General features: G+C 34.8%; 1 protein-coding gene across 1 annotated transcript; it reads right to left on the bottom strand.

Moving 5' to 3' along the window:
* Positions 1 to 273: 273 nt before the first annotated feature.
* Positions 274 to 11,392, bottom strand: LOC117930083 (receptor-like protein kinase FERONIA). The gene is made up of 3 exons (XM_034850532.1): positions 9,597 to 11,392; positions 5,147 to 5,174; positions 274 to 3,130 (listed from the first exon to the last, which is right to left on the bottom strand). The coding sequence occupies exons 1-3, from the start codon at positions 11,159 to 11,161 to the stop codon at positions 398 to 400; spliced, it is 4,326 nt and encodes a 1,441-aa protein (XP_034706423.1). The 5' UTR covers positions 11,162 to 11,392; the 3' UTR covers positions 274 to 397.
* Positions 11,393 to 16,219: the final 4,827 nt, after the last annotated feature.

Raw genomic sequence — 16,219 nt, 5'->3', positions numbered from 1 at the left:
CTTCTGACATCAATTTCTCTCAATGCCCATGAAAGATAGACAATGGTAATTTAATAGATTATCAATTTCTCACTAGCAACGATTAAAAGTCATGAATTTTCGAATCCACTTTCTTTCTCTTTCTGAAAGATAAACTCGTTTCCACGTAAGGGTACAGTAGAAAGACAAATTAGCATAATGTTGTGTACTGACCATTCTTATTTGTTGAAAGTGATGTTTTTATTTGGTTATACGAACGGCTTTTGAATTTATTGGTTGTATATATACACTTCATTTTCAAAATATCGTTCTGAATTTATACTAAAAACTCCATTTCACAACTACATTTTTATTAACTTAATTTACACGCCACAAAAGAAACAGAAGTCCCAACAGAAAAAAGCAGGAGCCTAAGACCTCAGAAAACATTCGGCGATGTTCGCAGTATAGTGGTACCTTCATTTTGCGCTTGTCCATGATCGTGTGGCATCCTCTGGTATTCAGAAGGAGATGGTCTAGGTCGTTTGATTCCAGCCTTGTCGCTTAAAAATCTGATGAGTACTTTGGGAGACATACTTCTCTGCCAAAGGGCAGGGCATGTGTATGCCAGACTTTCTGCTCTTGATGGTATTGACAAGAGCTCAATTTCTCTTGGACACAAGCATACCGTCTCATCAAGTTTTTCACTGTAAGCTCCACCAGGCTTGCTATCAAATTCCCCATCATCCGCGCTCTGCTGCAACTCCAGAGCTCGCACAAGGTTGTTCAATACATGGGCCATTTTGGGGCGTTTAAGTCTTTGATCCAGCGCGCATCTATAAGCTATATTGGCGAACACCTTCAAACTTTCTGGCGCAATCTTTCCCATCAAATAAGGGTCAATGATCTGTTCGAGGGTTCCCTTCTTTACACAGTGCTTGGCCCACTGTACAAGACTGTGCTGCTCCTCTTCAAGCTCCATATCCACAGCCGGTCTCGCGCACAGCACTTCAAACAACACCACCCCAAATGCATAAACATCAGATTTTTCTGTCAGTTTCTGGCTCCAATAGTATTCTGGATCTAAATATCCGAAGGTACCCTTGACCTCCGTAGTTATGTGGCTTTTTGACATATTAGCCGCCCCCACCTTACACAACCCAAAATCAGAAACCTTGGCCACCCACTTCTCATCTAACAAAATATTTGTGGTCTTGATGTCACGGTGAATGATTTTGTGCTCCGAGCCTTGATGTAGGTGCTTCAGTCCCCGAGCAGCACCAATGCAGATCTCGAGCCTCTGCTTCCATGTCAATGGAGCCTTATCTGTTTTATAAAGATGATCACGGAGGCTTCCTTGGGCCATATAGTCGTATACGAGGATCATCGCTTGGGGATGGTTGCAATAGCCTATAAGAGAGACTAGATGGAGATGACGGAGCCTTGATAGCATATCTATCTCCGTCCAGAACTCATGGGCTCCTTGCTCTGATGTCGGTTCCAACACTTTAATAGCAACAGGAGTTTCTCCCCCATTGATGTAACCTTTGAATACTCTACCAAAGCCACCCTCTCCAATTACCAGAGCTTTATTAAAATTATTGGTGGCAGCTCGAATCTCGGCGAGTGAAAATTGGCGACACTGTTCTTTCGGCACGGAAAGGACTTCTCTCTTTTTGCTCTTTCCCAGCCTCCGCCAACAGAGTACAATGACAACTATTATAGAGAGTAGAGCTACACCACCTAGTGCACTCCAACCAATGGCAATGAATCGACTTGAATGCCAAAAAATTGCTGGCTGTGGTGCTGGAAAGGGGAGGGGTACAGGACTGGGTCTGGCAAGGCTACCATCAGATTTCTTTATTTTGAAGATCTCCAACCCGTTTAGTATTGCTTCGGAATACCGAGTCTTTGAATCAGAATTAGGAAGCAAAGCTATAACGAGGTGAGGATTACCCTTCTGAATAAACACAACATAATCTCTATAGATCGGAATTCCATTGCCGCCGCTCCAAGTGATTACATCAGCATTAGCCTCCGCTGTCTCATTGTTTATATAGATGTGGAACTTCCTATTGCCGCTCTTCTTTGTCTGACCCTGAAACGAGCAGAAATGGAGCCTGACAAGGTACTTAAATCCAGGATCCACAGGGAGTTTCCATGTTAGGTTGTACCTCATGTTCACTTCTTTATCCATGCCCACCGACCGCGCCGTCCGGTAGACTTGGGCAGGTGCGATGTAATTGGGTATCCTTGTGGATCTGATCCTCAGAGTAGTGTTAACCAGGACACCACCTGATTCTAACAAGTAATTGGTGTCTTCCAACCAGCTTCTGAACATGCCAGAATCATTATTCGGTGAAATATAGCTCCCGCCAACGTTTAATCGGTGAACTGCCTCAAGAGCAGTGTTCTTCTTGATAAGGAAATCATGCTGATGGCCTGAGGAAGAGACGTCAATATCCCTGGAGCGAGTGTAATAAAGATTGGCTGGCATAGACACAATCTCAATGCCATTGATAAACGCAAAAGCATCTTTCCGGGCATTTGAAGAGGGAAGAAAAGTAATGTTGATGGATCTCTGATTGTCATTTATGTTTACAGAGAACTCTTTAACCAAAACTTTTACCCCCAACGCATCAGCAGTGTGGGAAGGACTGAAGTTGCTAAGGAGAGTATAAGGACCGGCTTTTACAGAGAAGAAGGCCTCAGACCTCTCGAAACCTGGGAACGAAACTGGGTAAAAGTGCAAGCGTATGAATTTCTGGCCTGGCTTGACATGAAACGTGTAGGTAAATTGAGAGCGAAAGAACCGAACAGTCATGTAGGGAACGGGATCGATGGAGAAGCCATGGCTATGAGGGGCTTTGGCTGATACTGATGTCTGGTTTAAAAGCCGTGATGACGTGAATTTTGAGCCAACATCTCCCATCCATCCTCGGTCATCCAGCGCTGTCGAGTGGCCGGAGCTGCCACAATTCAGGAGGATGATGTCGGTGGGGTAGTACCGAGATGGCGACAAATCAGAGGTTGCTGCAATTGCTAGATGGCCATGGAAGAAGGAGGAGTAAACAAAGGTGAGAATGACCAGGTATCTGCATGAGTTCTTCTGCATGGGAGCAATCACGTGTTGTAAGAACATCAAGAAGATGGGAAAAAACTGCTTTGAATGCTATTGCTTCTGCAGATTTCATATAAGGGCGCTTAGAAGTAGTGTAGGACTGTCCAGCAGCAGCGCGTGAGAGTGGCGTGTGGGGACCAGAGGCCACTATTGGGTCTCAGGTAATAGGTCCCACTTACTGCACTGATTCAAAGAAATTCACTCTCGTGCAAGTGGTTGGAAGTCAGTGACATTCACCTTCGTCAAGCCGCGTCAACCTTTGTCGGATGGCTGCTTTCAAGTTTTTAAAATCTTTATCATCCAAAATATGTTATAAAATTTACATTATTGGAGAAGATATAAATAATTTTATCAATATAAAAATAATAAATAAATAAAAATAAATGAATTAAAATCTAAAAATATATTATCAAAATATAAAGAAATATGAGAAACTTGATACAAATTAATGAGATTTAATCATACGGTATAATTTCCAATTTCCAAATAAAAAGCATGCTTTTAAATTTTGATTTTTCAATCAACGGCAATTATTGTATACATAACATGTCACTGGAGCAGTCAGAGAAGCGAAATAAATTCCACCACGTGCACTCGTCAAAATTTGGACGCGGACTAAATAGGACTAATAAAATAGCATAATGCTAATACCAACTTCCTCACTTCAGAAGTCAATGAAAGGAAGCAGTGGACTGCAATCACAATATATTTAACCAATTTCATTCCATTTATAAGCAACTATTTTTTTTTTTTTTTTTTTTGTCTACGATGGAGCGCTTCTCATTATTAATTAACGACCAACTATAAATTAAACCAAAACTCTAAATTACTTTCTCTCGTTCCCTTGCTGTTGAACCACGTACCACTAATTTTACATTAGCCTGACATTTTATTACTCAAAATACGAGAAACCTCTTATTTTCTTTGAAAAAAATAAGGAAAAAGAGGAATAAGAGAGAGTTGTTGAAGTTAGGTAGACATTTTAATTTATTATTACTAAAAAACTGGACGTGTGAGAAGTAATAGCAAAACAGAAACGTGGCTTAGACCAAACTTTTCCTGGGTTGAAGGAATAAAGGGAAAGGAGCCCCAGTGCTTTATCGTTTTGCGTTGTCATTTCGATGGCTCAACCCTGGCGTCCGAAAAATGGAAAAAATGACACTGATGTTTTCTGTAGCATATGAACCTTTACTTTAGTTTAATTTACTTTTCTTTGGAGCAGAATAATTGAAGGCGAAGCGTCGTGGACACTCATCTGTTTTAGATGAGGATAAAATGGATTCAATTTGATTATTTGAGTAAAAAGAGCATATCTCGTGCGTCATGCACGTTGTGAATGATCATTGCGTGCCTTTTCTCTGACCAGCTGATTAATCTTAGACAAAGCATGTCATGCGTCTACATTAAGCTGTTGCTATCAATGTCACTGCAACCGTGTAATTATATATAAGTTGAATAGTTGGGATGTACCACTTTGTAACACCCTATACCCCAAAGGTAAGGGTAATCTTGTGGAATCTGCAAATCCTAACATAAAGGTGAAATATACCAAAATGACTAAATAATAAAAAAGAACAAAAGGCATAGGTTCCATTTAAGAGTGAGCTCATAAAGCTAAAGCTATTTTTCAAGATAAAAGTTTCATATTTCACATAATTATGAAATACTAATTCAGTTTAAGTTAACTTGATATTTTATTTTATTTTATATATTTATATTCTCTGAATGCAGTTTAAAAATATTTGTAACTCCCCATTCATGATTTAAAATTGTAACTTCTTTCTATTTTTTTTTCCTCTTTAAAAAAGAGTTTAGTCCTCTAAACTTTGCATACCTGAAAAAAGAAAAAGAAAAAAGAAAAGATGTGGATATCCTCAATATATAACAAGGCTAATTTGTCTAAGGACTAAGTAGTTCAAATAGGCAAAAAGTGAGCTAATTTAGTCAATCTATCAACAATCACGCACACAACATTACTACCAACCACAAATTTAAGAAGACTAGAAACAAAATCCACTGTAATATGCTCTCACTTCCACTTAGGAATGAGGAGTGGTTGTAACATACCAGATGGACGTTGATGCACAGCTTTAACCTGTTGACAAACCAAACATTGGGCAACAAATTGAGTGACATCACGTTTCAAACTAGGCCACCTGCAAAGTTGTCTCAAATCTTGATACATTTTGGTCCTACTAAGGTGGATTGCAAACTTGTAGGAGTGAGCTTCTTTCAAAAGTTCCTTCATGAGATTTCCAACTTGGGGCACATACAAACGAGTTTTAAATCTCAATATTTCATCACCTGAAAGTACAAAGTTAGACTTAGTTCCTCTTTTAACCTATGAACCATCTCTTTGTAAGGACTTGATCCTCTCAATCAAATTTGGTTGAACCTTAAGATGAGCAAATAATACTCCAAACTGTGAAACTTCAAATTGAATTGACAAATTATTAAATTCAAATAACATATATGGTAGTTTAACCCTTAAGGCTACTAAAGATTTAGAAGGCTTCTTATTTAAAGAATTTGCTACTACATTTGCCTTACCAAGATGATACAAAATCGAGCATTTATAGTCCTTGAGGAGTTCAAGCTACTTTCTCTATCTCATATTCAATTCTTTTTGAGAAAGAAAATACTTTAGGCTTTTATGATTAGTGTAGATCTCAGATGTCTCACCATATAAATAGTGTCTCCATATTTTTAGAGCAAAAATCACTGCTACTAATTCCATATCATGAGTAGGATAGTTTCGCTCATAGGGTTTCAGTTGCCTAGAAACATAACCTATGACTTTCCCATTCTGCATAAGAACACAACCAAGCCCTTGATGTGAAGCATCACTATAAATAACATAATCCCCAGAACCTAAGGGAACTATTAACGCTAGGGAAGTTACCAATCTATTCTTTAACTCTTGGAAACTTTTCTCATAATCATTAGACCACACAAATTTGACCCTCTTCTATGTAAGCTTGGTTAAAAGTTGAGCAATATTAGAAAATCCCTCTATAAAACATCTGTAATAACCAACTAAACCTAGGAAACTCCTAACCTTAGTTATCGAGTTAGGTATGCTCCAATTGATAGTGGCCTCAACTTTACCAGAGTCTATTGATATTCTCTCCTTAGAAATCACATGGCCAAGAAAAAAAACTCTATCCAACCAAAATTCACATTTCTTAAGCTTAGCAAATAGTTGATTGCCCATCAAAGTTTGCAAAACAATTCTCAAACGTTACTCATGTTCTTCATTATTTCCGGGGTACACTAAGATATCATCAATAAAGACAACCGCAAATCAATCCAAATAGGGTTTAAACACCCTATTCATCAAATCCATAAAATTTGTTGGGGCATTAGTTAATCCACAAGGCATCACTAAGAACTCATAATGCCCATAACGAGTTTGAAAAGCAATCTTGGGTATCCCTTTTCACCTTGTATTGATGATAACCAAAACAAAGGTCAATCTTTGAGAACATAAAAGCAACTTGCATTTGATCAAATAGATCATTGCTTCGAGGTAGTGGGTATTTATTTTTTATAGTCACCTTGTTAATTTCCCTATTGCCAATACAAAGCCTCATCAACCCATCATTCTTTTTAACTAATAACACTGGAGCACCCCAAGGTGACACACTAGGCCTAACAATGCCCTTTTCCAATATTTCCTCAAGTTGTTCCTTCAACTCCTTAAGTTCCATGGGTGACATACGATAAGATCTCTTAGATATAGGAGTTGTCCTAGGTATTAACTCAATGGTGAACTCTACCTCTCTCTTGGTGGAACTCTAGGCAAATCCTTAGGAAAGACGTCTAAAAGGTCTCTTACAACCAGAATGTCTTTTAGGCTAAATCATAAACTAATTGGAAGAGTTCACAAAGAGAAGACCCCAAAAAACTGAACTTAGGTTGACTTGGAGTCTGAAAAGTCACCTTCTTATTAAAACAATCTAATATGGCATGGCAGGTAGAAAACCAATCCCTCCCTAAAATCAAATCAAAATCATAGAGATTAAGCAATATCATATCCATTGGTAGTTCTCTATCCCCAATCAAAATAGGGCAATCCTTGAGAACTTGTGTGGCTAAGAAAGACCTCCCAACAGGTGTAGCAATACATAGATCAAACTCCAAACACCAATAGGTAATCCCAACAGATCAACAAATGATATAGAAATAAAGGATGGGTAGAACTAGGGTCAACAAGAATTCTAGCTGGTTGAGAGTGAAATTGGAGAATACTTGTGATAACATCTGATGAAACCTGAGCATCTTGGCATGTAAGAGAAAACACTCTTCCTTGAACTTTTAACTTAGATCTTTTCTCATTTCTCCCTATTTATGAGTCTTCTTCACTAGACAATTATGAATTAGATGGCCTTATTGGCCACAAACAAAACAAGCACCAGTCTCCCTATAGCATAAAATACTACCATGTTTTTTTTGCCACATTTGGTGTGATATTTCTTTTGTGTTGGTCCTTTACCTTTGAAACTTGATTGGCACAATTTTTTATGCCTTTGACCACCTTGATCAACATTATCAGATTTACCTTTTTTTTGTTGTTGATTCCTAAACTTCCAAATTTCTTTACCACCTCTCTCAGCTATGAGAGCCCTATCCACCACCTTTGAGTACACCTCTAGTTTCAAGACCGATATTTTATCCCATATAAATGGATTTAGACCATCTAGGAAACAAATCACCTTATGCATTTTAGTAGCAATAAGATCAGGAGTGAATTGAGAGAGCTTAGTAAACTTAGCTTCATACTCTGCCACTGACATGTCACCTTATACTAACTGTCAAAACTCAAGCTCCTTTGGCATCGTATACTCTCAAGAAAGTACTTTTTATAGGATGCTTCTTTAAATTGGTCCCATAAAATTGGTTCTTGGCCCCCTATGAGTCTTTTCTCCATTCTCCACCAATGTTCTACCTCACCTACTAGCATTAAAGTGGCAAAGGTCACTTCTTGAGATTCTGAGTAGCTTAGAACATCAAAATGCTTCTCAATATCCAAAATCTATGCCTCGGCCTTTGAAGGATTTGGCTCTTTTGTGAAGGAAGGAGGACCCATCTTCTTGAATTGAAGATAAAATTTTGGGATTCATCCTTCGATTAGATGAAAATCTTACTTTTATCCTTAATTAGTATTGTTGTGTCATTCACCAACTTAACCTCTAAATTAAGTCTCATCTAAGTTGGAAAACTTCTTTTTCCTACTACCTATATGATTACAACAACTTATATCTAAAAATCATGTATTTTTATGTCAATAAAAAAGTTTTTAAATTTTCACCTTTATTTTGTATAGCATCAGTTTGAAAATTCCTTCCGATCTTTTAGCCTACATGTTATGTCATAATGACCATGTTTTTTGCAATTATAATATTGAATGTGAGATTTATTATTAATTTTTGAGTTGAAGTATTATCTTTTTCTTTTTAGCCTAATATGGAATTTCCTTATCCTCCATTATGAGAATTTCAACTTTTCCTATTCAATTTAAAATTATTTGGAACTTAGTTTTTTATTTTTGAAGATGTAGTTGGCTTTATAATGCTTTTTTCACCTCAACTTGGAACCTTTTATTCAAGCGTTGTTCATGGATTTGCAAGAAACCTATCAATTCATCCAACATCATAGTATCAAGATCTTTCAATTCTTGAATTATTGTTGTTGCCTTGTACTCAAATCACATGGTTAGGGTTCAAAATTTTCCCCATGACTTGGATATTTGAAATAATTTTACCATTAAATTTTATCTTATTGACAAGAGCTAATGACAATGAAAAAAAATCAGAAACTTTTTATGTTTTCTCCATTTGAAAAAGCTTGATGTCTTCTCAAAGTTAATAGTCAAACTTGCTTCACCTTTTTTTCCCGTGGGTGTTCATCAAGATATCCTATGCATCAGATGATAGATGTGAATACAAGCCTTTAAATCTTTATTTTTATAATTCCTCCAAATGTCTATATGTACTTGTGTGAAATGTGTTTGATCTCTTGGTACCACAAATCCATAATCTACTACTCCCCCTAATATCTTAATACTCGAATAATAATTGCATTTGGATTCTTTAAAATTCAAAATTATTATTCCTACCGAACTTTGGAACTTGAAGTTGGATTATATTATTGTTAGTTGCTTCTTCTTTAATTGTCAAGCTTTGATGCCAAATAAGAACAAAAAAAAAAAAAAAAAATAACATAAGAATAATTTCTCCACATAACAAAAGATGAAAAACTATAAAGAACAAAACATATGATTATAGAACAAAAAATTTACCAACACACTTTATATTATTATATTATGTAACAATTATAAAAACCTAATTCTATCATAAACAAACCCGCAATAAAACTAAAATTCCAAATCTCAAAGAGAATAGAACGCAAATATTAGGAAACATAATTCTAACAAACTAAGAAGCATTGTCTGGTTTTATTAGACTTATACATTACATGTACCACATTCATGTTCAGATTTGAGACTACATCTTACACGTGGGTGACTTCTTTCGTCTCGGCTTTCGAAAACTGGAGACAGATTTCCCACGGAAGCAGTGAGGCTTTTGTCTCGGTAAACTTCAATTTGTAGCCATGGTCCTTGGACTCCCTTTGTAGCCGGAACATGGTGTAAAGTCGCAGTGACAGCAATACTAACCCGACCGTGACAATCACACCCACAGCAATGAACGTTGTTTTCTTATTTGATGATCCTTTTATGGTCAGTTGAGATGGCTCAGTCAGAAATATGTTTTTGGGAGGTTCGGGGTTGGGTCCTGCGAGACTGCCGGTAGTGCTGTTTAACTTAAATATTTCGATCCCATTTAAGACTGCATCAACGTAAGCACTGAAGCCAGCTCGACTGTGTAGATCAATAGAGAGGTTATACTTACCTTGTGTTCCTTCAAATCCAATCATTGCAAGATAGTCTCTGTATGCCGGTATACTATTACCGCCACTCCAGATAATGGCATCGGCAGCTTCATCAACCATCTCACCATCTATATAAATAATGAACTGCCTATCGCTCACCTGGGTTATGGCCGGATTTGTTTCGCACAAGTGGAGCCTGACCAGATACCTGAACCCCAAATCAACAGGTAATACCCATGTCAGATTGTTCCTCATATTCCACGTCTTGTTAGGACCCATTGATCGGGACGTTTGGTAGACTTCTGCAGGTGCAATATATGCAGGGGTTTCTTTTGTGTATTTGATTGTACTATTTGCCTTGTCAGGGATTACTCCTCCACCCATGAAAAACTGATTATCATCAGACCAGAATCGGAACATGCCGGAATCTCCTGTTGGGGAGATGGAGTGCCCTCCAACGTCTAACCGGTACATGGTCTCAAGCGCAGTGATGTTTTCAATTTCATAAAAATATGTTTGGCCAATAAACGGGATCCCATCAGCACCTGCTGGCGTGTAGTAGAGGTTGTGGGGCATTGAGACGATTTCAATTCCATTCACAAAGGCATAGGAATCATTTGAAGAACTTGGAGATGGACTGAATGTTAAATTCAGTAACTGATTCTCCTCCACGTTGATGCAAAATTCTCTAACAAAATATTCCAAGCCCAAAGAATCAGCAACAAGATCAGCGCGAAAGTTGCTGAGAAGAGTGAAAGGCCCTGATTTGACGGAAAACAAGGCCTTAGACCTATCGAAACCTGGGTACCAACTTGGGTAGAAGTACAATCGGACAAATTTTAGGCCGGCACTGACGAGGAACGTGTAGGTGAATTGGGAAGAGGACATGCGAGCGGTTAAGTAAGGGATGCCCTCAACCGGACCTTGGCGAATGGCCCTAGCAGCTATGGTAGTGTCAAGAGGCTGCAAAGTGGCCAAAATTGAGCCAATATCCCCTGTCCATGCCCGGCCATCTGATGCAGTTGAGTTTCCAGATGAGCCACAATCAAGAGCTATGTTATCTGTTGGGTTGTAAGTCGCTGCATAATTACTGGCGGTGACGGTCGAGAAGCACTGCAAAAGAAGGAAGTAGAAAGGGCTGAGAATCGAGATGCAAAATAGGCTTTTGTGTTGGCGACGGTACTTCATGATCCAAGCAAGAGACTGGTCGCAACAGTTGGGTGAAAAGCTTGACTATGGATGAAAAATCTGCAGCGCTCTTCTCAGATCAAGTAGATGGTGCAAGGTAGCTGTGCACTGAACGCGTGAAGACACAGTAGCTGCGAGTGGAAGACTTGTTCAACTGAGGAAAGCAAATGGCTAAGAGTCAAAAGTTGGAGAGGGTGCCTGCTTTTGGAATTTGGCATGATTCGATTGTTACTCGGTGCGAAGGAGCTTTACTGCTTCGCGATCCATGTGCCACTGCATTGTTGGCAAAGCACACATCTGCGAAGTGACGTGACCATTTTATTGATTGAAGAAGAATCTTCTACTATTATTCTTAAACAAATACTCGTTAAGGTTTAGTACAACATCAGCTTAATTATCATTAATTTCAAATTTGGGGATTAAAAATTTATATTTAAGAGAATAAAATTTATTTTTTTAGATAATTATTAAACATATTTACCTAAAATCCCTCTAAAAATAAATTTTACAAATATTAATTAAAGAAATTTAAAATAATGATGGTGAGATGTTTTTACACCAAACTTTTAAGGGTATGGACTAAACTATCCCTTAAAAAATAGTAAAATTTAGAATATATTTACATACCCTTTTTTTTTTTTCCTAATTAAAAAAAATAATAGTGACATTTATAAAGATACAAAAACTCTTATAATAGAAAACTACTAATTTTAAAAATTGTTTTAAAAAAATTTTGGTATCAAAAAATTTTTAATACCTTAAAATTTAATATTTGTGATTTTTAAAGGTATATGATAAGTTGTATACTTTGCTCTACTCTTATATAAAAAAGTTTTATTTTAAAAATAAAAAGTAGACGGTATACTCAAACATACACCTGTCAAAATAATTATTATATTAATTTTTGTCAGTGATGGTAAGTTCTCATGTAGCAATTTTTTATTTTAAAAATAAAAAGTCGAGAGTATTTTCAAACATACACCTGTCTAAATAATTATTATATTAATTTTTGTCGGCGGTGTTGAGTTCTCATGTAGCTCCACCTTCATCATATGACTGTACAACCCGAGAGTGTCCTTATCTTGCCAAACAACACTGACAATGCAACCAGTCCCATCCCTAAATGATGAATAAGCCTCAAAGTAAAGAACATGAGAGTGCCTAATCAAACCAAAACCTTGTTTCCTTAGTATGTTAGTTGTAGACATAAAAAATTTAGTGAATTAAATTATTAGTAAATTGCTCTTTAAAATTATGATTTCTTATCTTAGGCTTAACAAATGATGAGTTTTACACATTGAACATGCGGTATGCAATTAAAAAGGTGACGTACGATGAAAATTGGAAAATTATAAAATTAAGTCTTACAAAATAAAATAAAATAAAATAATTGAAGTTAAAAGAGAATTAGAAATAAATGTTCTTTTGTTGGCAAAGTTCATAAATAAAAGAAGCAAATCTTTCAATTGAAATTAAAAAAAATAAAATTTGTCGGCAAATTTCCTTAATAAAAAAGACAAATTGTTAAGATCAAATAATTAAATTCTTTGAATTAAGTAATTGGGGATTTCAAATTATAAATAATGATAATTTCTTTCAATAAAGAGAATCACAAAAATAATTTCACACAAGGAAAGATACTTCACAAAGAGAAAAAGAAAAAAAAAAAAACTTTACAAAATATCCCTACAAGTCTAAGAAATCGTAGAAGTATTATATATGTGTTCTTCATCATGCAACAAATTCATTTGAGAACAAGATATTATAGGTCCTTGATTAATTTTCAAATTCAAAAAAACACTTTCATCATCATCCTTCATATTGTGATCAAATAAATGAATTAGATGAAAATTATTCTTTTGTAAAGAATATTACCACAAAAATTATATTCCACAATTATTTTAATATAAAGTTCTGTTTGCATATATTTTTTTTTTTATAGTTTTACTTATTTTGTAGGACTTTTCGAAATTTGTGTATACAATTAAAATTATTTTATTAATATTGAGTTTGGTTTTTCTTATAATTTGGAATCATAATTCTATTAGGAATTTAGTTTTTATTAGACTTGTTTATAATTGTTCTTATATATTTTCAAAGAAAAAAAAAACATGTGTTATATATATATATTTTAACTATTTGTTTTCTTCTTCATAGTTTTTTCTTTCTTTTTGTGTGGAGAAAGTGTTCTTATGCTGGATAAAACGTTTTTGTTTGCTCATATTTGTTATCAAAACATGATAATTAAAGATGCAAGCAATCAACAATAATTCGATCCAACCCCTGTTTCCAAAATTCAATGGAAGGAAATAATTTTGAATTTAAGAGGATTCAGGCACAATTATTATTTAAGTATCAAGATATTTAAGGAGAAGTTGATAAAGGGTTTTTAGTACTAATAGACCAAGTACAACTCGCATAAGTACAATCTAAATAGGAGGGTTTGAAGACTTGCCTTTACATCTATCAATTGATTGAACCACCAATTTTGAGAAGATTACAAATGCAATCATGACCGAAGGAGCATAAGACATCATAATGAATACCTACAAAGGGGTAGAAAAGGTGAAGAAGGTTTGATTACAAACTTTGACGAGGTGATATGAGTTTCTTCAGATTGAGAAGATAAAAAGAGTCCAAAATTTTTTTTTCGTGGATTTGAACTTTTTTCAATTAAATGAAATCTAATAATAAAAATGTTTTAGATCTCTTAGTCATCGAGAAAATCCTTGAGCATAAGACAACTCCTAGATTGACGTGAAAAAAAATTACAAAGCCAATTAAAAAGAGAAAGTGTGTGTTTGTGTCAATTAAATGAAATCTAATAGTAAAAATGTTTTAGATCTCTAAGTCATCGAGAAAATCTTTGAGTATAAGGCCACAATTGGTCCTAGATTGAGGTGAAAAAAATGTTACAAAGCCAATTAAATGTTAAAAAGAGGAAGTGTGAGTGTGTCTGTGTGAGAGAGAAGTTCTAAAATAATTTTAAATCAGGTAAAAAAGGTTAGAATTGGTGGAATGAAGGATAAAAAAAATTCAAACTAGACCAAAAGGAAGAAAGATAATATTTCAACTTAAAAGAAATAATAAATCTCACATCAAATATTATAATTGGAAAAAATAGTCATTACACGTCAAAAGGTAGGGCTAGAAGATTGAATGGAAGTAATTTTTAGGCTAATACCATAAAAGATAAAGATGAAAATTTAGATGACTAACTATTAGCATACAATGTTGTAGAAGAACAAAACAAAAGACATGGTGTTTGGATGTTGGTTGCTGTAGTAATCTTATGTGTAGTAGGAAAAATATATATTTTTTTAGTTAGATGGGACTTTTAATTTAGATGTAAAAAGTGTGGGAATGACAAAATAATACTAGTTAATGGTAGAGGTAAGATTTCCATCAAATTGAAGGATGGATCATAAATTTTGTCTCTAATGTATTATATGTTTCAAGTTTCCACCAAAATCTATTAAGTATGAGCCAACTTTTAGAAAAAGGATATGATAAATAGATTTATAAGGACGTTTGTACTAGTAATGATGATTAGAAAGGACTAATAATAAAGGTAAAAATAACACAAAATCATTCATTTCCATTGAATATTAATTGTGGCAATTTACCTTACTTTAGTTTTATAATTGATGATAAAAATTAATTATGACACAAATTTTGGAGACTTCAATTTTGGAAGTTTAAATTGTTGCTATGGTTTTTTGGTTGCCTTTTATTAATTCTCTAAATGAAGTTTATGAAATATGTGTTTTGGGAAAGAAGCATATAGATCTTTTTCCTATAGGAAAATCATGAAGAGTTCGGAAGCCTCTTGAGTTGATTCATTTATATCTATATTCAATGAAGGTTCCCTTAGATAGAATCTCAAATATTTTATTAACTTTATCGATGACTTTAGTCAAATGATTGACTTTAAAAATAAAAAAAGAAAAAGCGGGTATATATGACAATTGAAAAAATTTTAAAGCTTATATGGAAAAACAAAGTAGGCTACTGGTAGTACTATTCAAGTGGTAAGGTTAATCAAATGCTTTTTGACTTAAAGCATACTCAAGAAGTTCCCATAAAAACTTTTTATGATAATAAATCAACAATCACATTGACAAACAAATTAATTTTTCATGGAAGAAACAAACACATTGAAATCAAGTTTCACTATATTTGTGATTGGTGAAAAAAAAAATTATGGTTGAGTTTTATTCTTTTGAAAATCAAATTGCAATCATTTTTATGAAGCCAATCAAGGTGAGAACATTGCTGAAGGTAAAGAAGATGGTGAATATTATAATGAAATATGAAGAACTTAGTTTAAAGGAAGTAATGAAGGAATCTAAGTTAAGTAAAAACTATATTTCCTTAGTATATTAATATTTGAGTTTGGTTTTCCTTAGTATTTAGAATCTTAGTTCTATTAATAATTTAGTTTGTATTAGAATTAGGTTTTGTAATTGTTTTTTTCTCTCTCTATGTATATATATATTTTCAAAAATGATAATGGTAATTTTTTGTATAATTATTTGTTTTCTTTTTCATAGGATTTTTCCTTTTATATGGAAAAATTGTTCTTGTATTGGAAAAGATTTTCTTGGTCGCTCATAGAACCTTGTATCTCCTTGAAAAATTCCTTTGGATAGAGCTTGTACAAGATGACTATGCCCCATATATGTGATCATCTTGATAAATGTGGCTATGCCCCACTATTTAGCATGTACTAGCTTTGAGTCACTTACAATATTTCATTAGAAGTGGATCTATTTTAATGTGATGTCCTATATTAGATGGAGGGAAAAATTTATGACACTATATATGAATAGATTTGTATTAACCATTTATATACATTTGAAAGGCATAAGGACTCCTTAAGCATAAAATAGACAATGTTTATATGACTGAGAGTTGATTGTTTATACTTAAATACATCAATGAAGTGGTTGTACTCATGTAGGAAACATATCCTTTGCAATGTGCAATATAAAACTATCTAATCAATGAAAACCAACCATCTACGCCTAACCCCATTATGCAACCTTATATCCCAAT

The sequence above is a fragment of the Vitis riparia genome, chromosome 14 (assembly GCF_004353265.1).
Source record: "Vitis riparia cultivar Riparia Gloire de Montpellier isolate 1030 chromosome 14, EGFV_Vit.rip_1.0, whole genome shotgun sequence".
In the NCBI taxonomy this organism is placed as follows: Eukaryota; Viridiplantae; Streptophyta; class Magnoliopsida; order Vitales; family Vitaceae; genus Vitis; species Vitis riparia.
This window is presented reverse-complemented; position numbering and strand designations above follow the sequence as displayed.